Below are 16,354 nucleotides of genomic sequence, written 5' to 3' on the forward strand. Positions count from 1 at the left end.
TATTCTGAGTATTAATTTTCCATGATTAATTAGCATAATCGAGAAGTACTGCCCCTTCCTGGAACTTAAAAATTTCCCAATTTCTCCCCTTTGGTGAAAGACAGTGAATTTATTCACTTGATGTGTTCCCTTGCTATGCAAGTTACTAAATGCAACTTAATAATTTTTAAAATTATTAAAACAATGTTTGTCTACAGAAAAGTAAAACCATTTCTTTCTTGAAATTGAAAAATTTATCTATTAAAATCCAATTATTTCTGGGTCCAGTCAAAGGCTCCCTTATTCCCAATGGCACATGACTTCTGCAATTGTTCAGTTTAGACTCTTGCTCATCCACATTTCTTTGTTTTTAAGTTACAGGAAGAATAGTTTACATATGGATATGTTTGGAAGAGTGGGGAGTGGGGAGGTGAGGAAGAAAAGAGATGAAACAATGAGGAATATAGTTTGAGGCTCCAAGCATACATATTTTAAAAAATACAAAACAATTATATTCTTTCACATTTTATCTCTTGGTAATAACATTTTGTTTCTATCATAAGATGTTTCCAGATACTGAGCCTCTTATTTTAAAATCCTCTTAAACAGTCCTACCTTCATATAAAAAAGGGGACCAATTATTTTCTGTGATAATTTCATCATATTGACATTAAATGTATAAGTTAAAGGAAACAGTATTGTAAATTATAGCATCTAATGTTTTAAGACCTTACCCATTTCATTTTAAAAAGATACCTTTTATGAGCAGTAATGAAAATAAACTTGAGATTGAAAAACAGAACACAGATTCTTTTTAGGGAAAAAAATTCTTAAAGTTATTCAAGAAAGAGTTTGAAACTGCAGATTGTTTTAATATGCATATAATTAATTGTCAAACTTTATAATGTGAAATTTAATTAAACTTGTTCTAGCCATTTGGTTTTTGAAATGCTAGGTATAATAGTGAAAGATGTGAGGAATCAATATTATCCTTCTGGCATTTTTGTTTCAACTATATAATAGCTTTCCTACCAGGTGTGTAAGAGAGCCACTGATATTTTTGCCTTGATCTACAGGAAAATGAAGTTCTATAAAGGGTAAATCTATTAATTAGAGACCTGCGCAGCTTTCTTTCTTGCTAGTGTAATCGTTAAATTGATTTTTCCAATCCATCATGTAATTGTTCCAGCGATGGAATCCTGCTTTCCATTCTCGTTCTGCTTCGTCAATATTTCCTGTAAAACATGGAATGAGTTGTATTAATCTAAATTTTAATCTCTGTTTATGTTAATTGAAAAATAATTTTGATTGCAGATGGCATTTTCTCCAAGTACACTGCACAGTGATTTTTTATTCATTATTTATTATCAGCTTCTCTCACTACTTGAAAAGAGTTTAGTGGCATTTTTATATATTTTATGACAATGAAAATAATATATATGTACAAAATATATATATAATATAAAATGCAAAAAATGAGTTTATATATTATTTTACATCAAATCTTGTTACATATACTTGCTTTAATTTTGAAGATATATATAAATATCATTCTTTTCTTGACCCCAACAGGCCTAGCAAAAATCTTATTTAATGCATCTATCTCATTTATTACATATATGATGGAGTATTTTTTCTGACGAAAATGTTTATATATGAATATTTATTAAGGCATAAGGAGAACTTTGCAATTGAAATCCCATATAGATTTTACACACTTATATCAATATATTTTAATTCCAAACAATGCCAAGTCACTGAAAGTAATTTATTGAAACTACTATATGACAGAAGTTTATTAATTGCTTTGCAAATTAGAAAGATGCCAAAGACAATCTCTGCTTTCCAGAAGTTTGCAAAGTGTATGTATGTGTCAGGGGAGTAGAGTGTTTATTCCAGAGATAATGTGAGGCAATGAACTAAAAAAGCATTTATATACTACAAAAACTTTGAAATCGTGATTTATTTGAAAGTATATTACATTAAAGAATAAAATTTTCAAACAATAGAGACTATTATTAGGAACATAAATGTATGGTTTTAAAAGTTTGTAATTTAAGAGTTTCCATTGTTCACACTTTTAAAACCATATATTTCTGTTCCTAAAATAAACAGACAGAATAAAGCTTGAAGATGGTTTATTTAAATCTATAAGTATTTCACACATTTGTAGTTCTCTTACTTTTTAAGATTTTAGGGTGATGAGCTATAGTCATTAAGTTAAAAACACTTTTTTTTTTTTTTTGGTCTTTTTGCTATTTCTATATGGAGGTTCCCAGGCTAGGGGTCAAATCAGAGCTGTAGCTGCCGGCCTACACCAGAGCCACAGTAACGCAGGATCCGAGCCGCGTCTGCAACCTACATCACAGCTCACGGCAACGCTGGATCTTTAACCCACAGAGCAAGGGCAGGGACCGAACCCACAACCTCATGGTTCCTAGTCAGATTCGTTAACCACTGCGCCATGACGGGAACTCCAAAAACACAATTTTAAGTTATTTCAACTACTGTGAAAAGAAGGACAATTTTTTGATATATGATTTTCTGTTAGGAATTTTTGAAATGAAGTATAACTTTGTAAGATGTTAATTTGGATATGAAAATTCATGTGATCTCATATTACATTATAATGTATATATAAAAGTGTCTAGTCATATTATTAATAATGGGGAACATTAAGTGATTCATTTTTAATTTATATGAAAATCAAAATATTTAAAACATTTGTACAGCCGCTAAAAGATCCCCTGTATTTAGGTTGAAAATGTTCATAATGCTTGGGCATTGAACAAATATTTGATTATTTATATCAAAATATCCTATTTTTATATAATATCTTCATTTTATATATATATATATATACACACATATATATATACTTCCTGGGAATGTAAGTTCCCAGGATAGGGGTCAAATTGGAGCTACAGCTTCGAGGGATCTGAGCCACATCTGCAACCTACACCATGGCTCACAGAAATGCCAGATTCCTGACCTACTGAGTGAGGCCAGGGATTGAAACCACATCCTCATGGATAAACCAGTCGGATTCGTTTTCCACTGTACCACAACAGGAACTCCTTATTTTTATATAAAATACCCTTTAAAAGGTGAATGGCTATAATTTTTTGTGAATAAAAGACATTTCCTAAGGAGTCAAAAACCATTACAATATGGAAGAAAGATATTAAGTATCATACCAAATGATTCACTCTTATGTTCTTTTTTTATGATAATTAAATACTGTCTTTAATGTTATTTACACAAAATAAGGACTCTAAAGTTCAGAAAGAACAAAATTTTAGATATAAAAAATTATTGTTAATTTAGCATTTAGATCCTGAATTTTAATATTTAGAGAAAAGATCTGATTTTCTTTTCTTCTTCATGGAATGATACCAAATCCCTTGATTCATATAAATATCAATTTATTTCCTTATGTGTCATAATCAAACATCTATACAATTTAGTCATTGAAATAGTTTATTTTTAGTGTACAAATGCCCAGAAAAGCTGAGTACATTATTCCTTTAAAAGTACTGAACATTGAGACAATGAACTATAAAGAATTTCTATCTAACAGAATCCAAGGGAACTGAATACACTGTAATAAAAAGACAATTAAAAATCTCATCATAAATGATAACCAAAATTAGAAGTTTTTCTCCTCCCCTCTTTCTCCTCTTCCTCTAAAGCTGGAATACTACTTAAGTGGCTATAGACATCATCATTAGTGCTATGTAGATCTATGTGTTTTGTACTTAACAGGGTACTACAGTGTGAAATAAAGGGGAAAAAAAAATCAGCATAGGCTTTGGAGTGAAATTCCAGCCTGACCTATTACTATTAGTGACAAGGAAAAACTCTTACATTTTCAAATTAGTTTTCCAACAGTAAAAAGAGTGGGTAATCCCTAGTTTGCAGTGTGGCCACAAGGGATAAATGAGATGCTGTGTACATTGTGAAATCAAGCTCTATGCATCTATGGGAAGCTCTGCAAATCAATTTACTGACCTTGTTAAAACAATTTTTTCCTGACTTTGCTCTTTATTGAATCCACGTACAGCTAGATCAATACCAGTAGTTCACAAACATATTGACACAACTTTTTCAGGACTTTTGTGATCTTTGTTTTGCCTACTTTTTGTCTCATTTGAGGGGAGAGATGTCAGACTCTCTTCACTACAGAAAAGGTGGTAATGATAACACTATTTTTTTGGTCTTGTTCATTTAAAAAGGGTGAGCACTTGGAGTTCCCGTCGTGGCGCAGTGGTTAACGAATCTGACTAGGAACCATGAGGTTGTGGGTTCGATCCCTGCCCTTGCTCAGTGGGTTAAGGATCCCGCGTTGCTGTGGCTCTGGCGTAGGCCGGCGGCTACAGCTCCGATTTGACCCCTAGCCTGGGAACCTCCATATGCCGCAGGAGCAGCCCAAGAAATAGCAAAAAGACAAAAAAAAAAAAAAAAGGGTGAGCACTATTTCACCAGAGCTGAGTCTATTTAGCCAAGTCTGAGGGGTTAAGACAGAACAGGAGTGATGAGGCAACCCCAAAATGTTAACGGGGAGAAAGTTAGAAGACTTTACATTGAAATTGAATCATGTTGAGCATTATAATAAAAAGAAATATTTCCTGTATTTTGAAAGTTAATTCAAAAATCTCTTCCATCCCCTTTATTTCCCAATTGTCAATCAATTATTAAAACTATGAAGAAATTCATAACTCTTTATGCAGTATTTCACAAACTAATAGTTGTCCTGTTATAATTTGGGGTATGTGGTAAAGTAGCAGAGGGAAATACTACAAACTCAGGCTGGGCTTTGTGAAGACAATATATTTTTACAGTGAAACAAATAGATCATCTGATTTGATTACTGAGTTACCCAAAGCTTTTAGTTTGTTTCATTTGGTTTCAACAAGGGATGGTACATTCAAATATGAAAACTGCAAAAATAGTTGTTTGCTTTTTTCCGCTATCTCATCTTTGCCAGTCTTGCTAACAAATTAGCAAATTGCAGTAAATGAATCCAAAGTGACCAACCCAAGTGGTAGCTCAGCTCCTAAATTCATTTGTTGTATTCTTTAATTGTGGCAAGGAACAGTGTTTCATGATTTATTAAAGGCCAATGGAGGAATCCCTGGATCTGATGTTTTTCTTTACTGGGAAGATGTGAAGGTCATTTTTTTTTTCCTTAAATAAATTTACTTTTTCAATTTTAGTGAAAAATGTTGATATTTTATTGACATTGAATAGGTCATTTCTCCACTTCCCTTTCTTTTTTGAAATGATTAGGAGATATTGTGTACTTACATTCCTAGAGAAAAATATGGATTTGATGACAGTTGGAACAAAGTTGTACATTTTATTTCTTGTAGGTGTATACAATAACAGCATAGGCATGTGCTGAAGTATAGTTTGAAAGTTAAGTGCTAGAATTTATGGGTTCAACTAAGTCTTAAGGATAATTTTATTTGAGAATAATTATTGCTCAAATGTAAACTACTGCTCAAGTGGTACTTACAATGCTTACTGGGTTTCCATCATGAGTGAGGTAAATGTTTCTCCTCTTAAATCCAGTCAGCAGTTATTCTTTGAAATTTTCCTTTATTTGTAAAGGTACCTTTTTTTTTTATTAAAAAAAGTAAGGTTTCCCTAAAAACTTCAGCCCAGTTCCTCTGAATAATCCCAATTTTCAGAATATTAAAGATTAGAATATTTGAAGTTTTAAAACTTGAAAAATATAAGAACATATTTTCTTAATCTTTTTTTAATCCCTCTACATTAATTGCTTCTAAAACCTAAAAACGTGGCATTTCAAGCTTTTTTGTTTGTTTAAATGTAAACATTTTTATTTTCAATGAATACATTGTTGATGTTATAACAATTACATCTGCGTTTACTTTAAATTTTATTAAATATACTTATGATTCCTTTGGGGAATTACCAATAAATAGTGCTAAAACATAAAATTATGTTTTCCAGACGTATTGGAAGTATCCCAGAGCAAAGAATGTTACTTCCATACAGCTCAATATTGCTTAAACTAGGAAGTTGTTCCAGTCCTGTGTAGGATGGATCTAGCCAAAAACTTAGGAGTTTGTTCATTTAACCTGCTTGACAGCAGTTTAATATTTAGACATAGAAATTCTGAAGTACATCTTCAAAAATTGCTTATATTGAAATGTTATTTTATCGACAAATACAATGCTATAGAGCACATGTGCTGGAACCAGAATGACTCAGTTTGGTTTATAATAAATTAATCATTTAAAAATTTCCCCCACCCCCAGCTGATCTCCCTTCAAATGATGACCCTCTTTTTTTTTTGACTTTTCGCCTTTTCTAGGGCCACTCCCGCAGCATATGGAGGTTCCCAGGCTAGGGGTCGAATCGGAGCTGTAGCCACCAGACTACACCAGAGCCACAGCAACGGGGGATCCAAGCTGCGTCTGCAACATACACCACAGCTCACAGCAACGCCAGATCCTTACACACTGAACAAGGCCAGGGATCGAACCCGCAACCCCATGGTTCTTAGTTGGATTCGTTAACCACTGAGACACGACGGGAACTCTCTGATGACCCTCTTATTTAAAAATATTTTAAGTAAAGATTGAGAACATGTAGTCTTTGTTACTTAAATGGTACCTCTTCTGGTCTCTTGGGAGGTTAGATGTGTTACCTCATTGTTATTCACACACAGAGGACACAAGGGCAGCACTGTAGCTCTGCCAAGGGATGCAGAAGCCCATCTCAGATATATATTGTATCACAGAACATTTGTTAAGACACAGAACACTGGTCTAGCAGTAATGTTTCCCAAGCAGATGGAGTCCATAATTATAATTTTGGTGAGTAATGTCTGATAGTCAACAAGCATATTAAACAATCAACTACAACACTGAGAAACCTATATTTGCCTTAAACTAACCCTAATTTCTCTAAACAAGAAACTAAAACCATCTACTATGTTGTGATAACTAATACATAGCCTGAAAATTGTGGAGTATTATGATGAACAGAATGGTAGAGTGTAAAGAGACTGGTTAGAAATACGTCTGGTAGCTGAAAGTTAATTCTTTTATTTGAAAAACACAGGAAATGACTTGAGGAGCCACATGAGTTATAAACAGCTGGCCATTAAAACAAAAACAAAAACAGGCAGTTAATCAGATATTTATGTCACATTTCTCACAGAAAATGTAATCATTCCAGTTGATCATTAAAGTTAATTTAAAAATTTGCTAACTGATGAATTTTGAATTACTATAATAATCTGAACAATTTCCATAGTATTTCCTTATATAAATTTAAATAATCACTTCCTGCAGAGTAGTTAATGCTACCTGTTTATTGTATTATATAATGTATGAATGTGGCCTTTGGTATCTCGAAGCTCAGAATTAAATATCTGGATTATATATTTAAATATTTAAATTTTAGAGATATTTTCCCCTTTAGAAATTGTGTTCCACTACTTATCAATAAATTTGTCTTTGTCTCTTTTTGAGTATATATTATATTTAGTCCTATATTATATCAATTCAGTTTTTTAGTTCTATAATTTATATATTTATTTTTCCATCTATCAATTAATTAATTCAACAAAAATTTGCTGAATAATAAGTAGTGCTCTATTTCAGCTCCACTGCTAGGTTTCCTGTTCCTCTAGGTGAAAATTTCTAGTTTGCTTCATTTATTTAACTACAAAGTTATTGCTTATACAGGGAGCCTTCAAAACATATCTAAACTTGCTGGAAGAAGGCTATTAAAATCATGCACACATTGAACTCATGTAGTTGGATGAACATTACTACTGTGCCCTGGAAAATCTACCTTTTCCCCTTTTATGGAATCTACAACCAGTTTTTTAACCAAATACTCAACAACAACAATGACAAAAAATAAAAATCACACACCTGTCATTTCCAAGACTTTAGGAAAAAATAATGTCCAGAATCGGCATTGCTGGGCACGTAGTTTAGTGTATACTCGTGGTGACTCAGCATTCAAGGTTAAATATTTTTGTTCATTGCTTTTGAAGACCGGCCATCTTGTACTATTGTTCTGGGTCCCATTTGGATTTCTAAAAATCAAAGAGAGGCATTATAGTTTTAGTGAAATCACTGTTAGATTAAAAACATATTGTTTTCAAAATCTAATAAAAGCTTTAAAAAGGTCAGAAAAATTGTGGGAAAAGTCAGAAAAAAATTGTAGATTTGTTTGATGATGTTAAGCATAAATGAACTGGATTGAATACTCTCTGTACCTTGAAGCACATTAGTTAAACTTGCAGGAATTGAAATTTAAAGAACTTTTTACACATTTCTGCTTAACATACAGGGAGAATAGTATATTCTATTTTAAAATTGTCTTCACAGTTAAACATGTGTTTAAATTTGGCTCTGATTATACATCTCCTTATTATGTAAAAACCTCATTACTCTAGGCATTGCCTTCAGTATCACTTTTTAGTTGATCTTATGTTCATATAGATCTGCTTACTGCTTAAAAATCTTTCCATAACTCCCCAGTGAGTTCAGATAAAGGTTAGTGAACATGGTGCCACCCACATTTCCAAGCTTACTTTCAGACAGTCTCTTCATGGATGAACCAAAGGAATTAGGGACAGTTCCTTCATGACTCCCTCCATTTCATTGCCTTGCCTTTGCCTAACTATTACTCTGCTTTCAATTCCTTCACTTACTGACATCAGGAGTCTAAGCCAATTCAGAACCTTCAGATTCTCTTTTTGTGCTGTTCCCATATCTTTAATTGTGATTTTAAAATCAGTAACTCTTGACTCTATTTTTCAGAAGTAAAGTTTCGAGTTCATTTGCACCTTGTAGCACTCAATAATATATTACTGCCTGAATCATACATACAGAAATGTTACTTCTAGTCAAAGAGTGAACATTTTGGAAGTAACACTGTCTAGTCAGTCGCTGGCAAGTCTATAGGTTTCTCTTTAATATATTGGTATACTACTATTATGAGTCAGACATTGCTCTAAGCTCTAGAAGTACAAATAAATATGGAAAATATAGTTTCCCTCAGGGCATTTACGAGCAAGGACATCTATGAAATCAAAGAACCAACAATATATGGTCGCCTAAGTCAAGCATAAATAAAGGGAAACAAATTGTCAGAAGAGGGAACAATCTTTATGTGTTTAGAAGGAAATTACCTAAAGGAATGTGATTTTAGCTGAAGGAGAAAAATAAGGAAGTGAACCTGAAATAAAAGTTTGGAAAGCTAGAGAAAGGGAACAGAGTTAACATAGGTATAAATAATGTGTTCATCTTAGTTCAAATAACAATGAGAAAACTAGTTTTCTTGGATTTTAAGACAGAGGAAATCTTATTAAAATTATAGCTTTAGAATATTAGTTTTATAGCAGGAAGAGCTGACAGCCTATGCAAATGGTTCAGACTTTAGCTTGTAGGCATTACTATTCTTATGGGATTCTTGGCTAGATAACTTATTGTGACAATATCACAATAAGTTAGAAATATTGACCTGGAGGTGGGATCTAGAATAATCACGAAACCTCGAAAGTAGTCACATATACTTCTATCATAAAAGGAAGACTAAAGTGATAAGGCTAAATAATTCATTACTTTATCTTAGATGCATCTAATTTTAAGAAAAATCATAAGAAAAACTTTTCTAAAAATTCAAAATTTTTCATTACTCAAATACTTTCTGTATATTATTAATGAATATAAAGTTTGGAATAGTAATTGCAGATATATATTATTACTATTATTATTATTGCCAAAAGCCTGTGAACACCTAGAATTTAGAAACAGAAGCAGGCATTCATCCCGCATGGTTATCTGGAGGCAGATTTTGCCACCCAGAACTCATGTTGAATAAGTATTATGAATTCCTTTTTTATCAGAGATGCACACATATTTAACCATGATTCAGGAACTATAGAGATAAATAGCTTCATGATGAACTAGTTGATTTTATGTAGGAATTGGATGATTTAATAAGAATTATTAATAACCGGAGCTATTCAAGCTACACCAATATCATAACAGGACAGAAATCTCTTGCTTTAGGGTATTATTTGAAAGAGGTCAGGAAGAAAATTTCTCCAGATCACAGATGGCACACTTGTCTAGGTGAATTATATAGTCTTTTTTCTTTTCTTTTAAGGCTTTAGAAACTAACAAGTACAGCTGCTGGAGGCTGGATATTAAACCAAGAGAACTATTGGTCTGATTCGGTACAGCAATTCTTATGTTCCTAAATTGCCCACTTTCCTTCTAATTCCATTCTAATTAACTTATGGCACCATTTTAACTGCACATTCATTTCTGGCTTCTGCAAATGGTGACTTAAACAGAGCTGACTTGTGCTTGAGTTCAAGAGAGAAGCACTAATGGCACTGCCAGTGTTCATTTAACAAACTTTGTCCTACGAAATAACTTGTGACATTCCAAATTGTAATCCAGATATAATAAAATTCCTTTGCCTCTGAACCCAGATATGGTTTTCAAAAAGTGATTGAAATATCTGTTGAAGTGATAAAGCATTTTACTCTATAATTTGAAGACACCTCCAAAGACTTTAATACTTAACCAGAGACATAATTCTCTTTCTCTTTGTATCAATTAACAACATTATGATATACAATATAATTCTCAGATACAGAATTATGAAACACTATATAATTTTAATTCCAAAATTATAAGTGAAATTGACTTTTCTATATTTCAAAAATATTTTCTGTTCTGGTTATAAAATAAAGGCCCTGAAGTGATAATACTTAATACTTTCCACGAGGTAAAGAAATCTCTTCTCTTTTTGTACTCAGGTTCTTCTAATTTGTGTACACAGAAGTAAGCTAAAGATCATCCATTATATTTTTCTCTAATGTAGGACCGAAAAGTTTTCAAGACACAGCTTTTTAAACTAAAAAGCAGACTATCTTTTTAACAACTGTGTTACAGAAAATTAACTGCTTGTCTTTGGTATTTGAGGGCAAACTTAATAACTCATTTTATGAACAGATTCTTTAAAAGACATTAATTGACTCAAGATGCCTGACATGAAGAAGCAGGATGCACACAACTTCATGCCACAAGTTTTCTTGGAGTTACAGATTTCAATATTGCCTACAGAATCTTAACTCAGGGTTCTCTTTGAATAAGAATTCAGACAGTTATTTCTAACTAAGATATACAGTTATTTTAAATTGAATACGTTTCAGTTCTTTTAGAATCTTGCAAAATGAAGCCATGATTAGTAGTTATAAATTGAAAGGCCACCTGAAATATTCCACTATCATAAGAAGGCCAAGGGGACATAGTATGCATTGGACAATTTCTTAAATTTTCAAATATTCCTGGATTTATATTCCATGTCATGTTATGCTTAAATAAAAATGTATTTTAATTAAAAAAAAAAAAACAACAGAGAGGCTATAAGAGAATTCAAATTTAGGGATTAAATCCTTTCTTTCATTAAACAAATATTAAATGAGCACATACTATATCAGGCTTATTTGGATCACAGAAGATTCAACAGAGACAAAACAGACAAAAATTCCTACCACTTACAATTTTCATTCTATGAGAAAGATATATAATAAAGATGATAAATAGGGAAATATATAGTATGTTAAACAGTAGTAGTTGCTAGAAAATTTGGAGATAGGAAATAACGAGTGCATAAGCATTAATTGTTTATATATGTGGGGGGAGGGAAAGTGGTGAGGAAATGAAAAATAAAAAGTTAGATTGGCCTTTGCCCACATTTCCGTGTGAGATAACATGAAGTCTTTGGAATTTTGCCCTACATCTAGTAGTTTATGCTAACAATGTGACTCATGCACCTGATGGCTTTTGCTAGACATGACTCAGGGTGGGGCTGCTCACTTTGATAATCTTAGGTAGGGAACTTGCCTCATCAGAAAGACTAACCCTGTGATTAGGGTTGGAACTCTGACCTCCAGGAAGGGGAGAGGCCTGAAGATTGAGTTGAACCCCATGTCCAATAATCCAATCAGCTATGCCTTTATAATGAAATCCCAGTAAAGCTCTGCACCTCAAGCGAAGGTGAGCTTCCTGGGTTGGCAGTTCTCCATGTGCATATTGCCACAACTGATTCCATGAAGGTGATACATCTCTGTGGACATGGAAGCCTTCTGTTTGGAACCCTGTTGGTCCTAGATCTTGCTCTATATAGCTCTTCCTTTGGTTCTGAACTATATCCTTTTGCTACGTTAAAACTGGAAATTGTTGGGAGGTCCCATTGTGGTGCAGCAGAAGCTAATCCAACTAGTATTCATGAGGATGCAGGTTATATCCCTGGCCTCACTCAGTGGGTTAAGGATCTAGAATTGCTGTGAGTATGGTGTAGGTTGCAGACACAGCTCAGATTTGTCATTGCTGTGACTGTGGTATAGGCTTGGCATTTGTAGCTCTGATTCAACCCCTAGCCTGGGAACTTCCATATGCTGCACCTATGGCCCTAAAAAATAAATAAACAAACAAATAAATAAATAAAATAAAAACTGGAAATTGTAATTATAGCATTTTTATGAGTTCTCTGAGTCATTTTAGTGAATTATCAAATGTGAGGGAACTCCTGGAGACTCTGAATTTGCAAGTAATGTCAGAAATCTGGGAACAATTTGGCAATCTGAAGTTTGCCTTAATCTTGACTTGGCCTGACTCTGAGTAGGGAAACTGCAATGTTTGATAGGAAAGAATCTTTAAAGTGAAGAGTTGACAGAGGAGAAAAGTGAGCCATGATGTTTTTTATTTGTCTTGAGGGAAGATTATTTCAGCAAAAGGAATAGAAAGCAAAGACTATGAGACAGGTGTGTACCTGGAGTTTTCCAATAACAGCCCATGTGGCTAGAGTGGAGCCAGCCAAGGAGGGAGAAGGAGGTGACATGATTTAGTGACTTGTAGGATCTTATAAACTTTTTATGTCTACTCTTGAGTGAGAGAAGAAGCAATTGGAGGGTTTGCACAAAGAAAGGACAAGATCTCACTAATGGTTTTTTTTTTTTTTTTTTTTGGTCTTTTTCAGGCCCGCACCCGCAGCATATGGAGGTTCCCAGGCTAGGGGTCTAATCGGAGCTGTAGCCGCCAGCCTACACCAGAGCCACAGCAACACTAGATCCGAGCTGCATCTGTGACCTTCACCACATTTCAGGGGAGCGCCAGATCCTTAACCCACTGAGCAAGGCCAGGGATCAAACCCGCAAACTCATGGTTCCTAGTCGGATTTGTTTCCCCTGTGCCACAATGGGAACTCCTCACTAATGTGTTTTAAAAGATCATCTCTAGGAATCAACTGCAGAGAATTCAAGCCCAGAAGCAGGGAGACCAGTTAAGAGACCAAAAGAATAATTTAGGTGAGTGATGATGGTTGCTTGAACCAGGGAAGGAGTAGCAGAAATTGAGAGAAGTGCTCAGAACTTGAAAATATTTTGAAGGTGGAGCCCTTGCAATTAGCCTATAGAGTAGACATGAAGAGAAAGAGAGTGTCGAAGAGGACTCCAAGAATTCTGGCCCGAGGAATTGGAAGGATTAACAGACTTGCCATTATTGAGGTAGTAAAACTTCAAGAAGAGTGTATTTGAAGGAAAACATCATGAGTTTAGCTCTTCTCATGTCTTTAGGAAAAGCTTCAGCTTTTTACCTTCCTATGTGGGGCAAAACTCAATTTTCTTCTACTGTGTATTCTTTCCTCTGTGTGTCTCCTTTTCTATCACACAGAACACTTCACTTCAGACACTTCTGGTCATCAAATGTATGGAGGCTTTTCTCACAACACCAAGCAAGTCTTCAGCACAAGCTGGATGTACTACAATTTAACTCAGCTCAGTCTACCTTGACAGAGCATTGGATCTCTAAGCTAAGGACTCAGCCCCAAAAGACTGATCTTCCCTCTGCCACACTTCAAATGCCAGTGGCCAGCTCAGGTTATTACCTGTGCTTCTGACTAACCAGCTATAGATTGGAAGTTCCATGGACCCCCTCCCCAGGTTTTACTAATTTGCCAGAATGGCTCACAGAACTCAGGGAAACAGGCATGATTACTAGTTTATTAAAGGGTATGATAAAGGATGCAGATGAAAAGTCAGATGAAGACATATATACAGCAAGGTATGGGAGATTCCAGAGTACAGGAGATTTTGTTCCCATGGATCTGAGATGCATCACCATCACCGTTCCAGTGTGGTATGTTTTGCACCTGGGATGTTCTCCGAACCCCACCCTGTTGGGTCCAGTCCCCATCCAGAAGCCCACCCAGAGTCATCCCATCTGAAAAAAAGATGCTCCTAGTGTTCTCACTACTTAGGAATTTGTAAGGTGTTAGGATTGTTGTGCCAGGAACCAAACACACTGGTCAATATATACATATTTCTTTTTATTTCACAACATGTTAAATCTGAGATTCAAAGGGAAATGATAAGTAAGCAGTTGGGATTTAGTGGTTAGTCTTCATGCTGAGGTTATCTCTGTATTCCAAATGGATCCACAAGCTCTTTAATGTAGTGTGCCCCCAGGACCACTAAAAATGTGACTAAATTTACAAATTCTAATACATGAATGATATTTTAAAATATACACATGCAAGCTTAACACATGGGAGATACAGGACCTGTCCCCTCCCAGATCTTGCCATGTTTGTCCCACCATCTCCACAGACAGGCCTTCCTTTAACTATGGAAAATTTTCCTATTAAAAAACTACCAGTGCAGAAGCTCCCATTGTGGCTCAGTGGTAATGAACCCAACCAGTATCCATGAGGATGCAGGGTTTTTTTGTTTTTTTTTTTTTTTTGTCTTTTTGCTATTTCTTTGGGCCGCTTCCACGGCATATGGAGGTTCCCAGGCTAGGGGTCGAATCGGAGCTGTAGCCACTGGCCTACGCCAGAGCCACAGCAATGCAGGATCCGAGCCGCATCTGCAACCTACACCACAGCCCATGGCAACGCCGGATCGTTAACCCACTGAGCAAGGGCAGGGACCGAACCCGCAACCTCATGGTTCCTAGTCGGATTTGTTAACCACTGCGCCACAACAGGAACTCCAGGATGCAGGTTTGATCTCTGGCCTCTCTCAGTGGGTTGGGGATCCGGTGTTGCTGTGAGCTGTGGTATAGGCCAGCAGCTGCAGCTCTGATTTAGCCGCTAGCCTGGGAACTTACATATGCTGCAGATGTGGCACTAAAAAGCAAAAAAATGAATAAAATTAAATTAAACTATCACCGCATAGAAAATTATATTTCACAGATGATAATTACTCTAATTGCAGAAAAATCAATACTCTAAGATAAGTAATGTGAATTTCTGCATCAAATACAATTTTGCAATGGCTAAAAGACACCATGGGACAGGTTTTACACGTGCTTTACATGTAAACTATTTTTCACTATGATAGTTGAATATTTGATTAAAAATAATTGATAGCAGCATATAGCCTGTGCCTAAAGAATCCACATTTAAATAGTGAGATGTGCAGATACAATAAACTTTAGAAAAAACTCAGGAATTGATTGATGAAAATTAAGCACAAATAAAATACAAAGGAGACACTCAGTATCATGATTATTAGTGGGAGCAGCAAATGAAACATTTCACACATTGCTTCTATTATTTTGACATATTTATATAACGAACAGACAAAGCAATTTCCATGCAGTAAACAAATTAACTTTCATATTTAAGATGAACATGAATTCCTAACATAATCTGTTTTAGAAAAATATAGAAACACAGGTGAAACAACAAAGGAAAATAAACAGCGAGGGATAAAATTTTCTTTCTTCCAAGATCATATTTTCTTCATTTTATATACAGGAAAGTCATTAGGATAAATACAGACATTAAAAATATTTTGAAGTAGTTTTTGATTCTGTGACTATAATATATTTATAAAATTGACCAAGTTCCACTACTAATTTTAAGTATTCTAAAATCTATACAAACTTTAAAATTGACCCCCAAATAGCTTTCTTAAATAAATAAATATTAACATTTATTCTTAATTATATAACAAAACAAAATGAATATAATGGCCATTGAGTTCTAAGACACTAAGTATTAAGTCATAAATGTATAACCAGTAAATGATACTGTTTCCATTTTAATTTATAAAGCTATATCCTAAGCTGATAAGTTTTATAAAACTTCTTATACTGCACCTGGTATTTAGGTATTTAGGATACCAAAAACATCTGAGCAAATATCATTTACATAAAAATTTAACCTATACCATAATATCATAGTATTGCAATTCACTGTAACAGTGCCAAATTATATAAATAACAACTACATTTTGAGCTTCAGACTAAATCATATCTTACTTATTTTTACATGCTCTGTACCTATCATAAGCCTGAGT

General features: G+C 34.3%; 1 protein-coding gene across 1 annotated transcript in view; it reads right to left on the bottom strand.

Moving 5' to 3' along the window:
• Positions 1–613: 613 nt before the first annotated feature.
• Positions 614–16,354, bottom strand: part of BCHE (butyrylcholinesterase) — a 59,983-nt gene continuing 44,242 nt past the window's right edge. The window contains exons 3-4 of the mRNA XM_047785836.1: positions 7,896–8,062; positions 614–1,214 (exon numbers count right to left, since the gene is read on the bottom strand). Coding sequence (XP_047641792.1) covers positions 1,090–1,214; positions 7,896–8,062 — 292 coding nt within the window. The 3' untranslated portion in view covers positions 614–1,089. The remainder of the gene's footprint in view (positions 1,215–7,895; positions 8,063–16,354) is intronic.

The sequence above is a fragment of the Phacochoerus africanus genome, chromosome 1 (assembly GCF_016906955.1).
Source record: "Phacochoerus africanus isolate WHEZ1 chromosome 1, ROS_Pafr_v1, whole genome shotgun sequence".
In the NCBI taxonomy this organism is placed as follows: domain Eukaryota; kingdom Metazoa; phylum Chordata; class Mammalia; order Artiodactyla; family Suidae; genus Phacochoerus; species Phacochoerus africanus.